This window comes from Molothrus aeneus, chromosome 10 (assembly GCF_037042795.1).
Source record: "Molothrus aeneus isolate 106 chromosome 10, BPBGC_Maene_1.0, whole genome shotgun sequence".
Classification (NCBI taxonomy): domain Eukaryota; kingdom Metazoa; phylum Chordata; class Aves; order Passeriformes; family Icteridae; genus Molothrus; species Molothrus aeneus.
The window spans coordinates 8,636,095-8,660,756 of NC_089655.1; the positions used below are offsets into that span (position 1 = coordinate 8,636,095).

The 24,662-nt window shown below is 44.3% G+C and overlaps 1 protein-coding gene across 1 annotated transcript; it reads left to right on the plus strand.

The window, feature by feature from the left end:
* The first annotated feature begins 20,430 nt into the window (after positions 1-20,430).
* On the plus strand, positions 20,431-23,508 carry KCNE4 (potassium voltage-gated channel subfamily E regulatory subunit 4). Its single transcript, XM_066556625.1, has 2 exons — positions 20,431-20,533; positions 20,961-23,508. The coding sequence occupies exon 2, from the start codon at positions 20,986-20,988 to the stop codon at positions 21,475-21,477; it is 492 nt and encodes a 163-aa protein (XP_066412722.1). The 5' UTR covers positions 20,431-20,533; positions 20,961-20,985; the 3' UTR covers positions 21,478-23,508.
* The last annotated feature ends 1,154 nt before the right edge of the window (positions 23,509-24,662 follow it).

Here is a 24,662-nt window from a genome sequence, read left to right on the forward strand (position 1 = left end):
AAATGCTGTTAGGGCTCTTTTTAGTAAAGAGAAATAAACAAGTTCAGAACTATTATAATAGGTATTTATAATAGCAACTACTTTCAGGAAGGATAAGTGTAACCATATCAGAAAATATGTTAATGTAGCCATTAGAAGGGCTACAACATATATACAATAAAATAGAGAGAGAGTGAGAGATCCAAAATAGATACATTAGAAATACAAATAAAAACATTGTAAACCTGAGTTGCTCTTCCTGTCTACGAAGAAATCCAGGGGTGACAGCAGGAAAAGGGAGTACTCAGTTAAAAAGGTGAGTAATTTTTCAAAAAATAATTGTAATACTTTAAAATATTTTTTAAGCCCTGTTGTTATTTCTGTGTGTGTAGGATTTCTCTCTTGGCACTGGAGGTTAAAGGAGAGCCAGGTCTGAGCTCTGCTCAGCAGTGCCTGTCCTGCCTGCTGTGCCAGGGAGCTGCTGGGCAGTGCTGGCCGTGGCCCTGCTGCTCTCTGAGTCCCCTGCCCTCCTGCTCAGGGCTGTGGAAGGGAGCTCTGGCTTTCCCTGGAGTTGGTGTAAAGGGGATTTGTGTGCCCTCAGCAATCCAGGGAGCAGAGGACAGATGTGCCTTTTCTTTGTGCTGGGCAGCCAGTGGGAGAAGAGTTTCTGTTAGGGATGAAAGGTGCCAGTGATAAATGGGAAATGAGGGAATGCTCCCAGGGCAGCCTCTGAGCAGTGGGAGAGCTGGAGCTGAGGGCAGAGCTGGTGGCACTGGGACTGTGTCTGCCCAGGCTGTCCAGCATGGATCCAGCTGTGGGGCTGGACATTTCAGAGAGTGTTGGCAAGTGTTTTCTCTGCTCTAGCTACAATTAAAGTAGTACCTGTGGCTTTTAGCAAGTAGTGTCTCTATGGTTTGAATTCCAGATTTCATTACATGGACTGGCTTCAGCATTTAATTCCTGCTTTATGTGCAAACAAGGCTGGGCTTTAGCCAAGAGACCTCGCACAGGGCTGGCCATCAGGGCACTTCCATCTACAGGTACTCCTGGTGGGCATCCCCAAATGCTGCCTGGTCCCCAGGACAAGGTGGTTGGTAGAAATGCAAACACTGTTTCCCTCTTGGAGCTGGGTGGGTTCAGTTTCCTGGGAGCACATGTACCCAAAAGGATAGAGGAGCCTGTTGTGCATGAAATGTCAAAAAGATGTTTTATATCAGACTTCAGGGGTGCTGAGCCTTGCCAAGTGCAACAGCAGGAAAAGCCAAGTACCTTATTTGAATCCCAGCTCCTGAATTTCCATGTATTCCACTGTACCCTTTCCCACTGCATTACACACTGCATGTGTTTATTTCTTTCTCTGGAACTGCAATGCCTCTATTGGTAGCAAAGTTGGGTAGGTTGGTTGGTTTTTGTTTTGGTAGTTATTTGCAGATAACTGAGAGGCAACTTTATGAATGTAAGAGTTAAACTTCAGTGGAAAATTTATATGGCTTCCCATTGATGTGCAATCACAGCAGTGTTTGGCAATGAGCCAAACTTTACCTTTATTCTTCTGAAATGGTGAGATTTTGATGTAGACCCTTACACTGAGTGAGTTTCCTTATATAAAGTAAATTTACATCGAGTTTCTGCTGCTTTAGGCTCCTAGAGAAGTTAAGGGAGAGAAAGAAGCATCATTTTGAAATATGACATTATTAATAGAAATGAAACTATCACATTCCCATAAAATTATTGTATTTATCTTAATAATGCTGGTCAGATCAAAAAACAGTTCAGTTTTTTGAAATAAGATTTGTATCAGGAATTTTTTAGCAAACTCTATATTTGGTACATTTTCTAGTACCATATTTGCATAGCTGTTTTTAAATCTTAAGCATCTAGCTTAAAAGACTGAAGAATGATTTGGAAAGCATAGGTCCTGTTATGCAGTGTAGTTGGAAGATAGGCTTTGGATGTTTCACAAGCTGTAAGGAAGCTATTTACTGAAACTCATTAAGCATTTTATGTTTCATCAGTTCTCTGGATCTCACACAAATTCACTAGGTATTTCTGCCAGGTTTCTTGGAAATGAGGTGATTTTGCTCAATTTTGTTGCAATTCAGGACTTGGTGTGTTCCAGCTAAAGCAGTGGAACACAATTAGCAGAAGGGCTGGAATGCCAGTGAGCAATGTGGCCTGTTCAGCATCACATCCTCTTCCCTCCCCTGCTTGCCAAAGCTGCAGAAGAGCTGTAAAACAATAGGAGAATAAATAAAGGGAGACTTTTCCAGAGTAATTTCTGTATCAAAATGGGTTGATAAGTTGCTGATTAAGTGCAGCTCCAGTGGGACATGTGCCTGTGCCTCTGCACTCCTAGGCTGACAGGCACAGGCAAACACGGTGTGGGTGACCTGCAACAGGGCAGATTTAGGGCCAGAAGGTTTTGGGTTGTCCCTTCCTGGTGCAGAATGGAGCTTTGGGGGGAGGTGGTTCCTGCTGAACTGTTTGATGTCTCTCCAAGGATGTTATAAGTAAAACGTGCTAAAACTTCTGTCAAAATTTTCTTTCATTTTTATTTGAAGTCTTGATAAACTTCTGAAATATCTCTTTGAAAGTATCTCCCATATGGTTATTCCTCCATGTGTTTAGCAATGGAGGTTTTCTGAGCTTATCTGAGGTTTTCCAGGACTAGCAGGTGGCAGGTCTGGTTGAAGGCAGCATGTTGCTGATGGGAAGTGTGTGTTTTGCAGTAATTTTCCTCATGTTTTCATAAATAGATGAGATTTGGGACTTTCCCCAGAATTTTTCCCAGTGCTACTAAGGGATACTTGTTTTTATCCATTTTTCCATTTCCTTCTATCACTTTTATTTTCTGCCAGTAACTTTTCATTATACCATAGGCTGATCAGATCTTTCTGGTGTGCTTTTTTTCCATAACTGATGGTTTGTCTTTTAAAATTATTTTACAGAATTTACAAAAAGGTGTAGATAAAATGGATTGCTTCCACAGGAGGCATGATGCTCTCTGTAAGTCTTGACTGGCAGAGATTTCTAGATAGGATTTTTTCTGAAATGCTGGAGCAGTGAGGCTGTGCCTGCCAGGTGTCACCTGCAGCAGCCTGTGCTCAGGGTCTGTGCAGGTGAGTACCCACCCTGTCTTTGTGCTCCTGGTGGAAGGGGGAGCTAATTGGGTGGAGAGAAAGAACTCCATTTGAGAAATGCCTGCCATGAAAGCAAAGATTTGCTGTCCTCAGCCTCTGGCTTGAGGAGCTGTGAGCAGTCAGGGTTGCTGGTCTGTAGCAGCCCCAATTCAGTGGGAAATGAAAAACCTCATTTAAAAAAAGGAAGAGAAAAAAAATTACATTATCCTGACACCTTACTTTTTCCGTTAGTCTAAATATTCCACAGTTAAACAAGGTCCTGAATTGCCAGGTGATGTCTGGCTGTTTAACTGGCCACAGGATGCACTCCTGGTGCCAGGATGCTGCCCCTTCACCCCTTTCCATCCCGCTCTGTGCTGGGGGGCACTGGCTGCCCCTCTCCTTTGCTAGACCATGGTCCTGGCCCTTGTGTGCCACAGGAAACACCTGGTCAGTCACCTGAACTGCTGGGCCCTTCCCTGGCTGTGCCACTCCCAGGGCTTGTCCCTCCTGATGGTGGGGGGTGCCCAGGGTGCCAGGCTGTTCCTCAGGGCTCCCTGGACTGTGTGCTGGATGGGCCAGAGCCCAGGAACCTCCCACCTCTTTATGCCAGGAGGGATTCATTTATTTTATTTTATTTTCTCTTTTCTAGCTTTAGCTAGAAAAAGTTTGGATGGGTTTTTAGGGCCCAAACTAATTTGGGACAGTTGAAAGCAGCACTTCAACAATTCCAAGTATTTGAATTATAATTATTTCCATCTGTTTGTCTTTGTTTATTTACTTTTTCAAGAAAGCTCCAGTAGTACTCAGAACAGCTTTATTGTGATAGAAATTTCTAGCCCATTGTGGTTTGAAGAATCCTGTGCTGATTCAGTGCAGCAAAGCCTTGGAAAGTCTCTTTAGGAACACATGCTGACAGCATTTCACATCTTCTTCCCCTCTCAGGGCTGAGATTGCAGCCAACCTCTGGCTTCTTTCAGATTTTTGTTAAAGTGAGACATCTTTAAAGAACTGTGTGGTTCCTTCTCTTCCATGCTCTCTTCTGCCTGTACCTGTGGGAGTCTCTGGCTATTCCCTTGTCTGCCAGAGCTGGAGTGCAGGCAGTGCCATAGGAATGCCATGGAGTGCAGGCAGTGCCATGGAGTGCAGGCAGTGCCATGGGAGTGCTGGGAGTGCCATGGGAGTGCCATGGGAGTGCCATGGAGTGCAGGCAGTGCCATGGAGTGCAGGCAGTGCCATGGGAGTGCTGGGAGTGCCATGGGAGTGCCATGGAGTGCAGGCAGTGCCATGGGGATTGCTGGCAGTGCCATGGGAGTGCCATGGAGTGCAGGCAGTGCCATGGGGATTGCTGGCAGTGCCATGGGAGTGCTGGCAGTGCCATGGATAGTGCTGGCAGTGCCATAGGAGCACTGGGGTGCCATGGAGTGCTGGCAGTGCCATGGATAGCGCTGGCAGTGCCGTGGGTAACACTGGGGTGCCGTGGGTAACACTGGGGTGCCGTGGGTAGCACTGGGGTGCCATGGGTAGCACTGGCAGTGCCATGGTAGTGCTGGCAGTGCCGTGGGTAACACTGACAGTGCCATGGGTAGCACTGGCAGTGCCGTGGGTAACACTGGGGTGCCATGGGTAGCACTGGCAGTGCCATGGTAGTGCTGGCAGTGCCATGGTAGTGCTGGCAGTGCCGTGGGTAACACTGGGGTGCCATGGGTAGCACTGGCAGTGCCATGGGTAGCACTGGGGTGCCATGGGTAGCACTGGCAGTGCGTGCTCTCCTGCCCCGACGCTCTCCCGCAGTTCGGCCCTGGTACAGCGGGGTTGCGGCGGGGCCGGGCAGGGCAGGGCCGCCCGCCCCATGCGGGGCTTGCACAAACCCCGCCGGGCAAACGGAGCCTTGCCTCCCCACAGCAGCCCCTGAACTGAGCTCATTCCTCCTAAACACCGACTTTATACAGTGAAGAACACTGTGGCAACCTTCAGCAGAGGCTGCAGAAAATGATACCCAGCTTCCACTGTCCCCAGTCCTGCTTTGGTTTTCTTCCCAGCTCCCCTTAATAAACAATTAGTATCCTTTCACCCTTTTTAAAAACTTTTTGATTTTGCTGCCAAGACCTTTCTCATAGTTTTCAGAGAGAAATAGCTTTAAAGATTGATGCATCTCAAATGCTTGCATCATCTCCACATCTGGTATCTTACTCCTAATTTATAAATCATTTTTAAATTGGAAGCACGTGTTCACTGCAGTGAAAGACTTTCTGTGTATTAACTGAGTTGACAGAAGTCTTGTCAAAATTTTTTCTAAAGTATATTGAAACTTTAACCCTCTTGATTATCCCTCCACTTCACCTGTTTTATTCTAGAGTTTGTACCTCCAGCTCTCTGCAGGAGTTTCTTGGTGAGAGCAGGCATCACTTCAGGAGGTGTTTACACAGGTGGGGCTGGAGCAGCCTGGCTCCCCTGCAGTGCACCCACCTTAGCCAAGGGTCCCCAGCTGCTGGGGACATCAGCACACAAGTGTCACAGAGCCCCTTGTCACTGCAGCCACTCTGGGGGCAATGCTCCTGCAGCACTGAGGGAATCAGTAACTCAGACCATGTGAGGCTGGATCATTTACTTGAATTTATTTTATTTCCTTGGCTAATGAACTGAAATGTTGGTTTTGGTAGTTTCAAAGAAAAAAAATCTCTACTGTTGCTTCTCTGCTGGTCCATGTGATAGCCTTAAAAGGCAGCTGTGTGAGTATCTTGGGGCACAGTCTGAGTGTGTTCATCCCCCAAAACTGCAGTGTGAGAAAACTCAGCTGACAGAAGGTGTGAAGGATGGCAATAGACATTTATACTATTTAAATATAATTTAAGTAATATTTAAAATGTAATTTTAAATTTTTGTGCTGGTGCTGACTTGTTTTTTGTTTCTGCTTTTTTTTTCAGTCACTAGACCAAAAAACCCCCACAACTTTACAGGAAAATGGTGGGAAATGTTTGCAGCTCCTCAATGACTCAGTTACGACAGCAGTTGCGTGCATGCCTTGGTGATGCAGGATGACTTGGTGAGCAGCAGCGACATTTGTTTTCCTGTGAATTTGGGAATCTCCCACAAGAGCAAAGACCCATGGCTCTGACCTGATTCCCTCACATTTTGGATCAAGAAAAAAGCAATACCTTTCATTATTGTAAAGAATTATCTTCCCAGTCCTATTTTATTTATTTTTGAAAGGATTTTGACTGTCTATTTCACAATAGCAGAGCAGAATAAAAAAATCTTTATCTCTTCTGAATCTATCCTTTGTAGTTTTCCTGCTGTAGGGAGAGGCCTTGACCTCCCTGGAGGTCGTGTTCCTGCTGGGCAATGACCCAGTCGTGTTTTCCTCTCAGTCCTGGAGCCAGTGACGTGTCCAGCGACAGAATGAAGGGTGCGAGTCAGAAATCTCCACTTCTCACACCCAGGTATCATCACAACAACCTCAACAAAATGTGTTGGTTTGGGGTTCTTATCCCTCTTTTATTTGCCTGTATTTTTTTTTCATAGATGTAAGGATTTCTCTGTTTTACCTGTTCTGAAGGCTAATATCAAATTCAGCTGAAATAAGATCTGACACAAACCTACCTGAGGGTAAGAACAGTCTGGTTGCTACAATGGAGTTTGGACATTTATTGCTCTGTTGGCTTCCTGCAGCAGCCTTGGCATTCATCTCCCTGTGCCCCTGCTCCCTTTCTGCGAGGGTAAAGACATGGATTGAGTGTTAGCAGTGCAGAGCCTGGCACACACAGCCCTGCAAACGCGGCACCTGCTCAGGGTCTGCAGCTCTTGCTCAGACTCACATCTATGGAACTGATTTCCCCACTGAGGATTTAGTGTTGCAGAAGCAGCAGCATTTCACAAGTGCTGTGATTGCATCCTAGGAGGAGAGTAGGCTCAAAGATAACAGTTTGTTTCAGTCAGAGCGAAATAATGGGGTGAGATGAGGCTGGCTGGAATTTTTCTGTCTCCCTGCCCTTGTCCATGCTGAGGAGCAGCAGTGCTGGCCAGCCTGTGCAGCAGGGCTTTCCCCAGCCCCAGCCCTGGGATGCTGATCCCAGAAGCTTTGTTCAGGATGAACAGTTCTGCACCTCTGCTCAAATCCTCTGTGCTCTGAACAAAATGGGAAAGCAGCTGAGCAGGGCTGGGGCTGTGCTGTGGGCTTGCAGGGAAGGAGGAGGGACCCAGCTGTGGATGTAAGCAGGGAGAGAGAGCTTGTTAGCACTCGAGGGAGAAACGGGTGGAGGCAGGGCAACCTGTGGTCATGTCTGCTTTTTAAAGTTTAATTGCCCCTGCCAACTCCTAGCAAGTTGTAATTCAAAATTCACAACTCAGATCCCCAGATGATTAAAATAATGGATTTAGGATTTTATTTTTCTGGTTTCCTGGTTATCTGAGGCATGTAAAAGCCATGGGCTAAACTTAACTTGACTGCTTGCAAGAGCAAGAAGCTTTTCTGTTTTCTTACAGCAGCCTTGGATCCTTCTGGAGTGCTTTGAAAGCCCAGGGCAGAAGATTATTAGCTGATGTTAATGGGAGCCAGAAGTGTGAATGGTGTCTTGGCAACAGCTCAGCTGTGTGAGGTGAGTGTCTCAGTGCTGCAAGGTATCTGATTAAATGGGGGCAGGTGATAACACGGTCCTGCTCAGGAGTGCCTGTGAGTCACACAGAGTGAGTTTTGAGCACCCCCAGTTGTGCACAAATTTCCAGGATTAAAAATCCTGGTGCAGAGGAGATTGCTGCTTGCTCGGTTTTCCTTGCCCTGTATCTGCCTCCTGGGGTGGAAGCCTCCACCTTTCATCTTTAGAAAGTAATATGGAGTTCATGTAGATGTGAGGGATCCTCATTTGGTTTTTTTGTTATGTTTAGTCCATATTAATTGACCCCACTTTATTGTTGCAACAGTAGAAATCCAATATGTTTTGTCTGTGATTTATTTTGTGAACAAACTCGTGCAGTTTTGCCCCTTGTTTTTAAAGCTGGATGAGAACCTCTGCTAAGTTTAATCCAACAGAAATGGCCCCAGAAATCTGCACTACCTGTGCGCAGTTGGCTCCATTACAATCCCTTATTAATTAAAACGATGGCATCTGGAATCAGGAGTGTGTCCCCTGCCCCCGGTGGCCTCTCCTGCCGGTGCCATGGCAATCTCATCTCCCTGAGCATCGCTGGTAGCCATGGCAACCCGGGCTGGGGCCGTGCATCTCCCTCCTGCCGGAGCCACTGCCCTCAAGGTGCTGCTGCAGTCCGTGGCACTGGCCTGGCACATGGATTTTTCCATGTGATAATGAACCTCTGTGGCTGTAACTTGACCAGCTCTGAAATGAAGGGTTGAGTAAAATAAGAGAAATTAAATGAAAATGCTAATAAATTAGGGGGCAAAGCCTAGGATCACTTTACTCATAAGGCTTCTAATATCTGTAATTTAGCAAAAGGGCTGCCTTCCTGAGCTCAATTACAGCAAGGCACAGGGCAATTTATTTGAAGTGTCTGAGCACTGGGTACCCAAATTAATGTCTGTGTTTCATTTTCTTTTCTTTCCTTTTTGAGTTTCATCACACCCTGAAATGGGTAATGGGGGGCAGGATACAAAGACATGAGCCAAACACCAAAAAACTAAAAAGCCAACTTTGTGTTTTAGTGGTGATCTAAACTTCCCTACCCTGAGATTTGTGATGAGACAGGATCTATCACAGCTCCCACCTGCTGGAAACCTGTTGTGGTTTGTTGACTACCAAAGAGAGTCCACGTGAGTTGTGTTTGAGGGGGTTCTCATGGCAGAGATGTACCAGGACCAGCAAACACTGACCTGTGGGACCTGGAGGTGGCTGCAGAGGGGCAGATTTGTGGTGTTCTGGGGCACAGAGAAGAGGTGACCAACCCTTGTTGCTGTTGACATCAGTGGGATGTTATGAAGCAATTTGCAGAGTTGAGGTGGTAGGAATCTTTTCTAGAAAAGGATGTAGGTATTAAACCCAAAGGGCAGAGTATGATTCACCTTACAGAAAAACAAACCAACCCAGCAACTTCAGTGAGGAATGATCTCTGTGTGGGTTTGCTGTGTCCTCTGGAACTGAGCAGCTCCCAGGCTGTGCCTGTGCTGGTTGAGTGTCTGTAATAAAAGAGATATTTTCTTTCCTTAAAATGAAGTGTGCTGGGGGTTGTGAGCTTCCTTCTGGGAACATTTGGGATCCTGTGATGCCTCTCAGCTCAGCCCTGCCTCCTGAGAGAGCTGCAGAAGCCAGTGGGGCTGCAGCAGAGGCAGGTCCTGCCTGCTGCTCCTGCAGATAAGGGTTGGGGTACCCTCAGGGATTTCTGACTTGTGCCTCTCTGAGTGACTCTGCAGCTGCTTTTAGTCCTTCTTGTAACTGGAAGAGATTTATTCTGTTTTATTCACCCCCACATCATGCAGGAGTCCAGAACAAGTTGGTTCTGCCCTTGTCATCTCAAACTTGCACCCTGGCACAGCTCATCACTGGCAATCTTGTGCTGTTTGCATTTTAGTTATGGTCTGTAGTAATCTTCAGATCCTGATATTGAAAAAAAAAAAGCCTTTATAATAGACCAAAACATTGATTGGAGTTTATTTTTTTTTCCTTGTTAGTTCTTGGGTTTAGAAAAAAATAATGACATATTTTGATTTGTTGGTTGGTTCAGCAGCAAATCATAAAGCTTAATTGTCAAAACTCCTTAATCCCAAAGAACTGGCTTTTAAATTTTTTTGTGAGGTTTTTTCCCATGGTTCTTTTTTTGCTTATTCTGCTAGCTAATCCTAATGCTGTTAAATCTGCATTCACTCTTTCATTTAAATCTGTTATTTACAAATGGAAATGAATTCAGATTAGTATTTTCTTGGTCTGTGTTCCAATCCTAATAGGATATACTAAGCAACGAGGACCTGAGCAGGGAACCTTCCAGAATAGATGCACTCTGCTTTCAAATGAACAACTATTTAAAATGAGAAATTCTGACTAAACCATGGGTGAACTCTCAGGAAAAGAGGCAGAGTTAGGAGCTGGAAGCACAGACTATGGTTGGAAGCATTCCTGGAATGTCCCCAGTGCTGGTGGTGTGGGGAGCAAGGGGCTGAGCTGCACCCCAGGGAAATCTGGCAGAGAGAGTTCATTTTTGGGGAGAAGGAAGGAACTGCTTTGGGCAGCTCTTTCTTGAAGGGAGGTGTTGGGAAAGCACTTGGAAGCCTGCAGAGCTGTCCCAGCCCAGAGTGCTTCCCAAATGTATGGGGTGAGATTGATATCTCAGGGTCAGAAAAATCTGAGGTATTTAGCTCCAGAAAAACACAGTCCTGCCCCAGCACAAACACAGCCATTTGGTTTGATGTGACACATTGTGTTCACAGCCAGTAATGTCAGAGAAAAGGCACAGAAGGCATGGACAAGTGCAAGGATGTGTACTGAGTGCACATGAGTATTTTTTCAGAGTATTTTAGTGTTATTTAAAATCTTTTTTCTATCTCACTTCCTACCCTCGAAGATAATAGGTTGATTTTAGAGAGCTTTTAAGGAGAGGCTCTGGCAACCTGGTTTTTGAAGGACTGATTGTGAAAATGAGATAACTTGGGAGAAATCAAAGGCAACAAGAGCCACAGAGGGAGAAGGTGGTGGGATGTTTAACTCAGAAGGTGGCAAGCCCAGAAATGAAGGCAAGGACCACATGAGTGCCAGTGTTCAAAGCAATGGCTTCCAGTTTGCATTTCAGTTCACAGTGGAGGATTTTGTGTATGAGAGCAGGCTGTGTCCTCTTGTCCTTGTACTCCACAGAGCACAAAGCTGAGCCGGGGGACACATGGACCCAGCCAAATCCTGTGGGGTGCCTGGAGGGAACAAACCCCTCCTGGGCTTTGGTTGAGCTGGATTGGAGATCAAAACCACACAGAGAGAGTGCTGGGGATATGGATAGGTCCTGTGTGAGAGAGGTTTTGGGGCAGGGAAAGGGAGCAGGCAGCTGGAAAAGTCGGGGAGTTGATGCTTTGAGTGCATCCCATGCCGTGGCAGGAGGAGTTGGGCATGCTGGGGCTGGGTGAGCAAGCAGTGGTTCAGAAAACCAACACAAACCTTCCACAGCCCATGTGGCTGTGAAAATGGGCAGCAGGATGTTAAACACTCATCATTCTTTCAGGAGCCCTGCTGAAGAAAGCAGCTAATGGACTCCTTGCAAGGGGAGCACAGCCCCTGCTGGGCTGAGCCTTTCTGTCTGCCAGGGCACTGCTCCTCTTCCCCAGGTGGGTGATTTATGTCAGCACACCAAGAGCTATATTGCAAATAATGCAGCAGTTATGTTGCTTTCAGGAACTCCTTTAACAGTACAGTTTAAGAATTGACAGGCGCTCCGTGATTCTGGAGCATTGAAATGCTCATGAAGGAGTCAGAAAATGTTGTAAGTTAGGCTACACAAAATTCTTTAGTTATGTGACTCAAAGAAACATTAAAGAAACATTTATTCATTCTATGTGTTTAGATGTAATTTTTTTTGTATTTCCCATCTGCAACAGGAATGATTTTTTTTTTCTTCAAACACACTGCATTTCCAGAGCTTGTTGGGAAAGCACAAGGTCTCCTGTATCTGTGCAGAACTCCCCACTTCCTGTCACTTCCTAGTTTCAAGTGAAATACCAACCTCATATGAAAAGACCACACAAGACCACATGTTGTTTACTTTGGGCTGATCATTCACATGTTACAAGCAGCCAAGAGAGGAAGAGAGAGTTTTCCTCTAAGTTCTAAAAGCACAGTTCCATCAAAACAATGGTTATCTTTGCTTTAAGAAATTTTTTTCATGTCTGCCCACTGAGATATAAAAGATTGCATTTGAAAAATACATTCCCTCTGCATGTTTTTTTATCATTTGTGAGTAAACCACCCTGTCTAGAGTACTAGAGTAGGTATTTTTTTATTGCTAAATTTCTTTTCTTTGGTATAATTTTTTAATAATCCATTTGGGAATTTAGTTTGGATTCCTTTGATCAGCCTTGTTGCACTGTGGATGTGTGCTCTGTCCTGTTTCTGTCCCCCACATGGCACAGGGGCAGCTTGCCATGGCTGCTGTGGGCACAGACCCAGCAGGATAAGGAATGTGGCAGGGATTCCCAGGGGCTGCACACTTGGTTCATTTGATGCCAGTGCAACCCCCTGGGTGTGCCTGATCTGCAGGGGGGCACTCACAGCAATGCTGAGGGAGATGGCAGGAGGGCTTCTCCTTGGGCTTTCCCAGCTCTCTTGCAGCTCCTTCCAAGTGGTTTTCATGCAGGAGGTATGGGAGGGTTCGGGGGGCTCTTACATTAGCCACGGTCCTGGTAGTGGAGGATTAGATTATTCAGACTCCATCACTTGTCCACACAAGGCTGAATCCAGCTTGTGTTAACAGGACTGCTTGTGTTAACTGAAGGAAATGAAGTTTTCCTAACAGTTAAGAAGAAAGAAATGCTGTCCTGTTAGAGCTGGCATGATCCTGCATTGCTCACAGCCCATTCTCTACATTATGCATTCAGGGACCCTTTCCCTGCACTCTCACAGCTGTGGCTATGAGGACTAATACCAAAATACTGAAACACAGGAACAAATCTTAGCCTCAGGTTCAGAAAACACAGTTTAGTGCTTTCCCTCCTTGCCTGGCAGAACCCCTCCCTTTGGAGAGGATGCATGTGCTGTTGCTGCCTCTTTTGTACACCTTCTGTCCTCTCTGCTGTACACCTGGGGCTCATCCTATTGTTGCTCTTTACACCCCAGATTGCTATTTTGCTCCTTTTGTTGTGTTTCCAAAGCAGACTTTTGGAACAAGAATACAAATAGCTGTTCTGAGTATTTTAAAAAGTGAATGCTTTAAAAAGTGAATACAGGCAACAGATGCCAAGATGTAATAGATCAAACTATCTATTGAAGTGCTATCTTGGTTGCTTCAGCTGGAAAGGGACTGCTGTTGAGAACAGCAGTGATGTAATCTAAGCTGTATTTGAAATCCCATGAAGATTCAGGTCAACAGGGTTGAGAGCTGAAATTAATGGATGCTTGCTGTAACAGCTACAGTTAAACGGGGAGATTTCCCAACCAAAACTCAGAGGGAGTGCTACAAACACACATGGTGAGGAGTGCCTGGTGTTGTAGAAAAGTGAATATCAGAGGGAGAGGGCTCAACATCTGGTGCTCATGTGAAAATGAAAAGCTCACAAGCGCCGAAGGTCACAGTGACCTGGGATGTTATCCTGACATGGCTGTGAAACAAGGAAGGGCTGCTTCTTTCTTTGTGAACTCATTTAGTGGGATTGAAAGAAATAACAATGAAAAAAAATGTGGGTTGTTCCTCTAAGGTCTTGCAAGTGCTTTGGCTGTGGCTGGGCTGGATTTGTGCTACTGTGATAGCATTCTCTGTTCCTTTCATCTCTGCCCTGCACTGTTTCTGGGAGAGGAGAGTGAATCTCCCCCTGCATGTGTTTTCTGTCCTTGGGAGGGTGGAAGATCACTGTGACACTCAGGTTGTAGTCTTTACTTTATGGTGTGAGTTCCTAAAAGGGTAGAAGTGTTTTTGTAGTAAATGCCATGATGATCTCCTCTGTTTCCAATCTCTTTTGAATGCTGTGTTTTCAAGAGCAGTGTTAGAACTTGATATGAAGTACCCCTTAGAACTGGCAGGCATTTTAACCTTAGGGCAGGAAAATAGACACAGACCATGCTGGAAGCCAAATCCTGCTGGATTCAGGGAGGGCTCTGGGCATGTCTGAGGAAGAGCTTGCATTGTTAAATGTTGACGTCTTCACCGTTCCTTGATGTATGAAAATTAAACCCACAATGCTGTGGCTTAGTGGGACTAAGCAAGAGCTGTCTCCTTGATTTCAAAGTCTGTGGTTTCCCTCATGATTAAATTTTTGTCTCTTTTTCTTCTCAAATTCTCTGAAGTGTGATCAGCTTTATGAATGGTTACACCTCTGAACGTGGGCAAGTGAACTCACTGCATGTGTGAACCTCGCCCTGTTCATTTCATGGGAGAGGATCCTGCTCCCCTGCTCTCCTTGGCTTCCAAATATCATTGTTTCTAAACAGCTCAATGCAGAATTACCATGCCATGCTGGGCTTCTCCACAGCCCACAGAACTGAGGAGGAGGAAGAGATTACCTAGGGTGAGACACGAGCTTGTCTGAGTGGTGGCAGGTGATGTGTGGCTGCTCCTACTCACGAGGGCAGCAGGGTCCCATTCCCATGCTGGGAACCCATTCTAACAAAGTTTTTCCTGGCATGCTTTCCTATGTGATCTCTGCTTGTGTTTAACTGGACAGCTGGATGTTTATCAGTGCCTCCATAAGCTTTCTACTTATGCTGGGCAAGCAGCTCTTAACTTTTCCAATGGTCTTTACTTTATGACTTATAGTCAGGTGAGGGTTCAAGTTGAGCACTTGAATATTTTCAGTGGTTTTGTCCCCTTTATTTCTTATGCTTAGCAATTATTGGCATTGCTGAATTTCTCTTGTAGTAGAAAGTCTTAAAATTAACAAACAAAAAAAAAAGAAAAAAAGAAAAATCTTAGATCTTCATGCTGCATGCAGAGGAGTTTTTCAAAAGCTATATAAATACTGATACATACCTCCCTATCTAAAATTTTTTTGTTGAAAAGCCTTCACTAATGTGAATCAAAGTGCTGATTCTGAGCAGATTAGGGCTAGAAGCTGTTCAGGGAGAATGAATGGACCTAAATAAGGACCATAGCTGGGAGAGCAAGAACTCTCTTTGCTGAACAGAAAGAATTGTGTGTTTGGGTTTGCCAGTGAATTTCTCCTAAGAACTGCTAATCACATTGAAAGGCTCTTGATTTTTTTTTTTTTTTTTTTGTGGCATCCAGAATTTAGTATTTTGCTTGCTGTTTTGGATCCAAATAGAGCAAATAATGTTGAACACAGTTGAGCTGTACAGAGCAGCTGAATCTACTATTTGACTCCAAAAGCAAAGTAAGCTTTCAGTTCATTTTGTTTTTAAAGGTAGTGCCTCCAACAGATAATTATATTTGGCAGAAGAAAAAGTAAAGGAAAAAGAAAAAAAAAGTATTTTCAAATCAAGCATCACTACACTCACTGTGCCACATCAAAAGGAAAGGGTAGGATAATGTGAAGTATAGGTTTCATTTTATTGCATGGAAAGCTATGTTGATAAAATAACTTTGTAATCTGTCTTAGATACAGGAAACAGAATTGAGGCTGTGATGACTTTGAAATCAGATTCTCGTATTAACCACTGAAAAGTTTGTAATTTTTTAATGTAATTTCTGGTTATTGCTATCATGAGAGTTACCTGTTTGAACTCTTTTCCCAGTCACTCCTAGCTTTCTGAAATTCAGTTTAGAGGTTGAAAAGGAAGGCTTCTCCAAAATTCCAAGACTCTCACAAAGCGTGCCTTACAGTAACTGCTAAATTTAGTCTGAACTGTTATTACAGATATCATTGAAGTTTTCTGTTGCTTGTCATCTCTCAGAATCTGAAACCATTTGCCTTTACAGATCTTTGTGTGCTTGGAGAGCAATTGCACACTCCAGGCTTGGTTTCTGGGAAATCTCTTGCCACTGCTGGAGCTGAGACTGTGAGTGCAGATGGTCACCTGTGAGATGCTGCTAAATCCTGTATTTGCTTCTATTAATTAATTTTTTTTTTGCTACCCTGTGTGCAGAGAAGGCATGAGAAATTTCAGATTTCATGAATATGGATCTGCTATGAAGGTTAAACAAAATTCAAATTAAAGCAAACTAAAGTCTGAAGTTGGAAAGGAGGCTGATGCATGATTCTTCTGGAGTTATATTTGCATGTTTTCCCTAGTGAAGGGTGTAAGGTAACAAGGCAGAGCTCTAGCATTTTACTAAGTTTTTTATAGTTAATAACAGATCAGACCATTACTCCCATTTGCCATCCAGATGGCAACACAGTATATTATGGATGACAGTGAGGAAATTGCCATCTTCCTCTAGAAATTGCTCATGTCAAGTTTATGAAGAATGTCATCTATTTCTGCAGTATGAAAAATAAGGGAGAGTGATGGAAAATGACACTGAACCTGGAGCCATGTGCCAGTGGCTCAAATGCCAGCCCAGCCCTGGTGCCTGTGGCCACAGTGGTTGTTGCCTTTTTGGGTGGTGCTACCATGCTGTGTCTCCCAGCACAAGAAATTTGTAGGTATTATCAGATTAATTGTGCTTAAGTGGCTGAACTGATGAGGCATAGAGGCATTAAGAGCACATAGCAAAGGTCATAAATTTCATCCTGTTATTGCACTTAACAGTGAGGAGGCATGGGGCTTGTGCTGCTTCTGCCCCTCACTGCCTGCTCTGGAGGTGTGTGTACTGCTGCTTTGAACGAGCTTTTATTCCAACACGCTCACAGGCTTCACTGAGCTGCACAGGACTTGAAAGGAGCAGGTGCTGATGTTTGTTTTAGGAGAGGCAGTGCCAGTAACTTTAGGGGGCTTAGGCTCAGGTGCTCAGTGAGGTGTGTGTTTTGCAGCAGGACTCAAAGTCAGTGTGAACATCTCAGAGTGGCACATCCTTAAATGCAAGACCAGATCAGGACCACAAACATCTATCTTATCATTTCTTCCTTTATGGTGTCAAAAGCAGCTCCAACTTTAATTGAAGTAATATGTGTGAGTAAAATATATTGGTTATCTGTTTGATCACCATTGGTTGGTTGTCCTTTGCCAAATGTAGTGTCTGGAAGGTGTAAATCAAAAATAATACTTGCATGGCAAAACTCTCCTTTCCTTTTCCCTCTAGCAGTAAATTATCAAACATTTACTTCCATTAAATGTTCAGGAAGAAAAAAACCCAACTCCTCTGTGCTTCCTGTTTCTCTTTTCTTTTTTTTTCAGATGATAACTCTAAAAAAGCACATACTTGGGTATTCTTTAGAGTGGTCCTGTCAGCAAACACTCATCAAACAGGCTCAGCTTCCCACAGGAGCTGGCCCTTTAACAGTTGTTCGGTGTCTTTATTCTTATTAGCTCACTAACTGGGACAAGAAAGAGAAATGCAGCATCAGAGCACGGACTATGCCCGTAATGAAGGGTTAGGCATATATTTTCCATGGCAGCCTGCAGAGTCATCTGGGTCTCTAAGGAGGTTTCATGTTGTCTTCATAATAGATTCTGTCTTTGTTCAGTTTTCTGACTGTCCTCAAATTTTTATTTGGAGAAAGGGCTCACATTATATGATCCCTTAAGCCATGTTGTGAATTCCTGCCCCGTGGGATGCCTCGAGCCTCAACGTTTGCGTCCTTTGGTGACGGAGGTTGCTGCCACAAAAGGCTCTCTAGGAGACAGGGACCTTGAGAAAAAAAATCTGGCATCAACAACTATGTTGTGACCTTTTCATTGTTGGAGTGCCTGGCTGTTGCTCTGCTTTATTGGCCTGAATGTTTTCCAAAGGGGGAATATGGAAGGTGGTAGCAGCAGCACAAGGATTATTCTTAAATGTTATAGCCTTGTTTGGGACGGGTGCAAAGAAGGTGGAGAGGAACAGGTGAGTGGCAATTGCTGAAAGCATAAGAGATGTGTAGGTGAAATTTAAGGGAAAATTCTCTGGAGTTTGGGGAAAATAATTGGTCTGAAAGGAAGAAAGAAAGAGACATCAAAAACGAAGTAGCTAGCAAGCTTAACTTTAAAATAAATTATTTCAAATTAGGCAAAATTTTTGCTGTGATCAATGGCTTTACAATATAATTTTCAGCAAATATAATTTTGAAACACAAAACTAAAGTTCCAGTTTTTAATTTTGTAGGTCTTGTGTTTAGACAAAAATATAATTTCTACAGAGTACAGCTTGAGAAAGCTGACTGATGGCATCAGTAAGCAAGTGGCATATGTTTTTCAGGTGATAATTCCCCAATGTCTTTCTATCCCTCCTCTTCAAGTCTATAGAAGGCTCAGGAATTCCTTGCAGGCCTTTTTCAAATTAAACTGTTTTTAAGAACCAGGGGCTAACAGATGGAGAAGAGCTGTCATCAACTAGCCAAAGTAAACATAGTTGCAAAGAGTTTTCGTCAATAACTCTGCAGAATTATGCAACCCAGTCATCTTTCAGTTAAACTTTTGGGGAATTGCATAAATCTATGGATGTACCTGAGCAGTATTCCTGTATTCCAGTTGGGTGCTCCAGTTCTTCTTGGTAATTTTGTACAGAGTTTCCCCTACATGAAGAACCCAAGGGTTTGGAGCAAATAAAGGAGTCTGTTTGCACATGCAGGTGCCTACAGAAGAGCTGGTCTGCCCCTGCTCTGCTGGGAGCCCGGGACTGTCTGTGCCCCTGGCTGTGCCTTTGTGTCCAGGTGAGGGGTGACACTGATGACAGGCTTTAGTTGGTTTTGTTCCCAGGATCAAGCAACTTCCAAGAAGGTTTCATGGGCAGAGAGAAAGGATATTTCCTTGTACTGAACCAGTTTTCATTGACTCAACAATGCAAGGCACTTCCTCACAAGTCTGTGAAAGTCCTGCATGAGAAGGTGTTGCTAAAATCTGACATGTTGTCTTTAATTTTTCAACCCCCAAATTTCCAGAGCTGAATGGGGAGAGCAGATATCACATGGAGCTGAGAAAGTTGTGAAGTAAATATTCCCTAAAGTTAGCTAGAAAATCCAGAGACTTGCTCTGGGTTCTGCTTTAGCCTACAGTTGATGTGCTCTTGTTGCCTGCTCGGTAATTTGTCGGGAACAGGGAAGAAGAATTCAGACTTGGCAAGCTGGTGCTGCAGACAGATTTTGTCAGATGAAATCCCAGTAGACGTTAGCCCAACATCAACAGCTCCTGAGCTATCACATGGGAATGCACAGGGAGATAAAACCAACATCCTAAGGGGAGGATCCTCTATTTTAAGGTGCAGAGAGGGCAATCTGGCTAATGTAATTTTTTCCTTTCTTTCTGTAGTCCTTCAGAGAAATGATGGAAAATGCTGGTTCCAAACACAGATGCAATCCTGTCTTTTCTCGAATGCTCAACTGCATCTAAAGTTGTTTAACTTCTCTCTCTTGCCTTTTCTTACATGTGAAGAGAAGTTAATCCTCTCTGCCTTTACCTCAGAGGGATTGTAAGGGCAGAGTTTGGAAAAGAATTTGCTGTCTATGCAAAGAATCCAAAAGTGACTGCAGGGAAAAAAACCCCAGACCTACCGTTGGGAAACTCCAGCACCAGTCCACTGCTTTCTGGAAGTGGAGTGTTCTGTTACATAAACATCCTCGAAGCTTTGCAGAAGGGGTGACATTCACATGTGGGCCCTGACTAATTGGGCTTTGTGTGTGAGGAACGGGGATGGAGAGGATAAGGAAATGAAATCCCCAAGGTGCAAGCTGGGCCTCCTGCTTCCCATGGCCTGGGCTGTTGCTTACGTGTCGGAAGGGGGTCTCAGAGCCTCCTGTGCCACTGAGCTGATGACTGGGAACTCTGTGGGCCCTGCAACCCAGGCTGCACCCAAACTCCCCAGTGGGCTGCGAGGTGTCCTGCTCTGCCCAGCAGCCTGCAGCAGTGGCTCAGAGAGCTTCCCTCTGCCCAGGAACTGCTAAGGTCCCTTTGTGCTTAAATCATCACTAACTCAGTGGCCCTGGCCTTTATTTAGGCATAATATCCTGCACACAGCATTAACTCTTAGCTGCTTCTAGGGAGGCAAAATGCAGCTGCACACTTCAGGAGCTCCAAGTTGCTCCCTGGAGGAGTCTTCACCCTTCCAGTGATGATGTGGAGAATCAAGACCCCACAGTTGCTGCTTTGATGCCCAAAGTTAGGCAGCACCAGCACCCATCCACCCAAAACTCACTCCAGACTCAGGGCCCAGCTCTCCCCAGCCCCTCACCTGGTGGCAAAGTGGAGCTGCAGCGTGAGTTGAAAGTCACCACTTTGTTCTGCACACCCTCTCCAAAGCTTTGCCACTAGTACTGACCAAACAAAATAACTTGTTTCCTCCTCTGTCTCTTTAGAGAAATCTCTGTATAGCAGACATGTAAATAACTTGGTAGTGTCTGATATAAAATTCACATGTATATTTTTCTATATGTTATGACAAACACAGAATAACAATCTGCAGGTTTTCCATTCTGTGTATCAGCTCTCAGGGCAAGAGGTCAGATTTAGCAACTGGGATGTTAAAGGAGCAGATTCACAGGCTGAAAGAGCCAGTGTGGAACTGGTTAGTAAAGAGTAAATTCTGAATTCCCAAGTCTTTTTCTTTTCACAGCTGTTAAGAGTTCAGTGGGTTGAACTGCAATCCTTCAAGTTCATCTGTTGACTCCAACACAAAACTATTATAAACTGTGCCTCTAAAACACGTGATGAAACATTTCTTGAGAGCTATTTATTCCAACTGCAGCAGAGGAAAGTTTTCAGAACACCCAGCATTTGGTAGAGGAAAGGTCTCTTGAGCTTTGCAAAAGGAGGAATTATTTGCATACTGGCGTAAGTTGCTTTTTGATTATTTTTTTTTTCCTGCATCACTGAACAAAATAATACTTCTAACTTTCCCCCACCGTGGAAACATGATCAAGTAGTACAAAACTATATTTAAGTGCCTAGCAGAGAATTTCTATATAGTTTTCTTTTTTTAATCATATGGATTGGGGTTTTATAATTCAGCATTGAATTCAAGATAATTTAATATTATGTGTTTTCTTTCTTTTCATGTTTTCTGTATCTGAATAAGAGTTCATTCACTGACAGTACTAATGCAGAGGTAAAATAGACTGAGAGCTTGAATCAGGTGTGGGGTTTGCAAGCTTACAATTACGAGGAATAAGGAAGAGTTTGGGGTAAACTTTTTCAGGTGTTTCTTTTACACCTTTGCTCTGAAGTTTGATCTTATATATCCATTTACATTCTCCTCTAGGCTTAGCTCTGGTAAAACTCTTTCCATGCTGAAGATGGACCATGCAAATGTGACCCAAGCTATGCTTGATGCTGAATCCCCCAGCACAGAGAAGAACAACAGCAATGAGTATTTTTACATTCTGATTGTCATGTCCTTCTACGGGATCTTCCTGATAGGAATAATGCTTGGCTACATGAAATCCAAAAGAAAAGAGAAGTCATCCCATTTGCTTCTGCTCTACAAAGATGAGGAGAGGGAGTGGGGGGAAGCTGTGAAGCCTCTACCAGCCGTGGCAGGGCTGAGATCCGTGCAGATCCCCATGATGCTGAACATGCTGCAGGAGAGCATGGTGCCCTCCCTGTCCTGTGCCATCTGCTCCATGGAAGGCAGCAGCGTGAGCTCCGAGTCCTCCTCCCCAGATGTGCACTTCACCATCCAGGAGGAAGTGCTGGATTCTGAGCTGGGGGAAGTGTCAGAAACGCCCCTCAACGAGAGCAGCGAGGGCTCTGTGGAAAACCTCCAGAAGAACTCCTAGCACTTGCAGGGCTTCCCTGATCAGCTGCCAAAGTGTGAGTGGAGCTCCCACCAAGAACTCGTGGCACTACTTTTCTGCTCTCCAATGAACTCTGAACAGGTATCTGTGCTCCTGGGCCCAAGGTGTTCCTGAGAGCTGGCAGGACAAGGAAGCAGTGGTACCCAACTTTAAAGTGTGACTTGCACATTATTGGGTTGCTTAATTTTATTTTTTCCATTATTATTTCTTACTATGAAAGCTAAGAACATGGTGAATATATATGTATTTTCTAACGAGGTAATTATTACTGGCATGTCTCTGCATATTTCAGAATTCTGTAAATATCTGGGAAATGTTTGGGGAAGTTACCCTCATGCAATTGCCTGGTTCTTAAAGATGATGGGTAATGCTCATTCACACAAAGCTGTGATGGACTAGAAATATTCTTACTGTGTTTTTCTTATGACAAACCACAGCCAGCAGCACATTTGCTCAATGAGGCCTCAAAAGCTGAAAATTTGTTGATGCTGTACTTGAAGGGAGATTACAGCATGGCTGGAGACTGGCTTTAGGTACAGAAAGATTGAAAGACAAGGCAGAAATACAGAGGCACTGAGTTCCTGTGCAGTTTGTAGAGCCTGGCTCCAGACCCATGACACTTCTCTGTGTCTTTGCTGAAGTTATTCATGCACTGGCTGGGTCAGGTTCACCACCTTCTGCTGCAATCCAGCCTGTGACTGAGTTACTAACAGGAAAGGTAGTTTCATTTTTTGCTTTTGTATTTTTTAAAGATGTGTACCTTTGGTCACTAAAGGCAAAGATCTGTAAGTTAAAGGAGAGGTTAAAAGATCTTTGTTACAGGCTGTAAGATGCAGAAAGGCTCCAACAGATGCTGCTCTGTTACGCCCCCTTCAAAAAGAGGTGGAATTCTGAATGGAATTTAACCTAGCAAGGGTGAATTCCTGGCCCCACTGAAATCAGCAGCTGAGTCAGGGACCAGCACAAGATTTTGTGTTTCTCTGTTGGAGTTAAATTCTCTGTTTGAGGTCGGTAAAATTGTACCCATTTACATCATTAAAGAATCTAGACTTTCTGCTCTATTTAAGCCGGTGTAGGTAAGCATTGTGTTACATCTTTTTTTTAATCAGCTCTCATGTGACACATGCATTTCTATAAAGCTGTTAGTAACTAGTTTTTAAAACCACCACAGACTTCCCCCTCCCCCAGTTTAATGGTACTGTGACATTTTTCAAATGCTCATGAAATTTGTTGCTAAATTATTGCACTTTTACAAGAAGTAAAAATTAATACAAAGAAGAAAATTAATATTTCAATCATACCTTATATTTTATAATAACTTATTACAGTGTTTTGATTAGTTTCGAAGCATGAGGGCTGAAGAGCCTGAGTCTAAAGCATTGCATAGCAAAATATTTGCAAAATGTCTCCACATATTTCCTGCACTAAAATAGCTCTGTGATTTATCCACTGGCATTAGAGCTTGAGAGACAGCTCGAAAAACATGAACGCAGAAGGGCAGAGATGAACTGCAGCCGGAGTGTGCAGTGCTGCTGGCTCCGGGGAGGGCTCAGAGGGTTAATGGATGCAGGATCAGGGATCTCTGTCTGTCTGAGCACAGCAGAACAAAGGCTCCATTGTGCTCCTAAGGGCTGATTGGGGCAGACTGAAGGCAGCGGGAGTTTTTCCATCGGCTTCACTGAACTTTGGATCAGACCATATAAAGCTTTTTGGTAGATTTACTCTAAAAGGGGCTGTTTTAAGTTTGAAAGGAGCCAAATTAAGTTTGGCACTTTGCCTGGAATCACTTGAATCCTGAAACTTTCCAAATGAGACTGACATGTACAAGTTGTCACATTTTCCATTGCTTTCTCCTTCGTCCTTTAGTTTTGGTATAAATGTATTTGTATCTGTAAAAAACTGATGTATATAATTCCTAACATCGAGTTGTATATAATTGTCTCATGTATTTAAAGTTTATTGTTTCTACTGGCACTAATTTTATTTAAATAAAGAAACACATTTCCTGGAAAAGTCTCCATGTTTGTTCACTACGTCAAATAGATTTCCAGTAACGAGACTGGGCACAATTCCTGCAGGATCCTTTTCTTAGCCTCTTTTTGAAATGATTCCTTGAGCTTTGCGGTCCTGCAGCATCATGGGCTGGCTGCAGGGCTGAGCCCGGCGCTCCCCATCCACCTTTGGTCCCTGTTGGCAGCCAGCACGCTCAGGGTGTGAGTGTGTGCCAGCAGGGCCACAGGGATCCCCTTCTGCAAAGGCCTGGGGTGCTGGGGAGGCTGCAAAACTGCTATGGAAACTTGTGTTGCTTATTCAGCCCCTGGAGATGTCTTCATTTTGAGTTTCAGAGTTAGATTTGCAGTGTAGCAAATTGAGTGGGCTAGGGTTGAGGTCATGGACGAGTATCTGACACAGATCTCTGATCCCACTGGATTTCCACTGGCTTTGTCACAAGCTTTGACCCTGGGTCTCACTGCTGCTCTGTCATTCCCAGTATTACAGAGAGAGGAGGTTTTCAGAATCTGCCTCCCTAAGAAAGGTGTAAATGTTTAGAGGCAACTTTGAGCTTCCCTAAATCTGTTGAGCTGTAAGTACAGATTCACCAGCACTGGTTAAGACCTGCATGCATGGGGTAATTTGAGGTTGTTTCAAAAATCAGATTGCTAAAAAGTTACATCTGCTTGCTTTCCCACAAATCAGGCTCCCTATTAAATAATTCTGGGGCCTGGTTACAAGCTCCTGTGGACCTGAAGCTGCCCATGAGCAAGGCTGTGTTTGGCTGCAGCCCTGCCCTGTCCTGGGCCATGCTGGTGTCCTGGGGTCAGTCCCAAACATCTCCCATTTACCCACTGCTGCCTTGGGCTTCAGGGCTTCCATTGCCACCACAATGAATTAAGGAACTTCTGACAGCACTAGAGATAAGGAGGAAAAACAGAACCAAATGTAAATTACAGCTCTGCTGCATGGATTAAAAAGGTAACTTGTTCCAGCAGTTTCTTGTATTTCAGTATTTGCCTTTGTCCTAAGGGGTTTGTCCTTGTCCAAATCAGTATTTTGATGACATCAGGGGGAAAAAATCTATTTTGGCTATAAAAGTTGCCTGTGCAAGTGAATGCAATGATGCCTTGAAGACAGCCCAGTGACCCTAGACTGCCAGGTAACTATTATTC

Bases quoted from the DNA above. Each gene is read 5' to 3' on its own strand.
- KCNE4 (XM_066556625.1), top strand. From the start codon at position 20,986: ATGCTGAAGATGGACCATGCAAATGTGACCCAAGCTATGCTTGATGCT.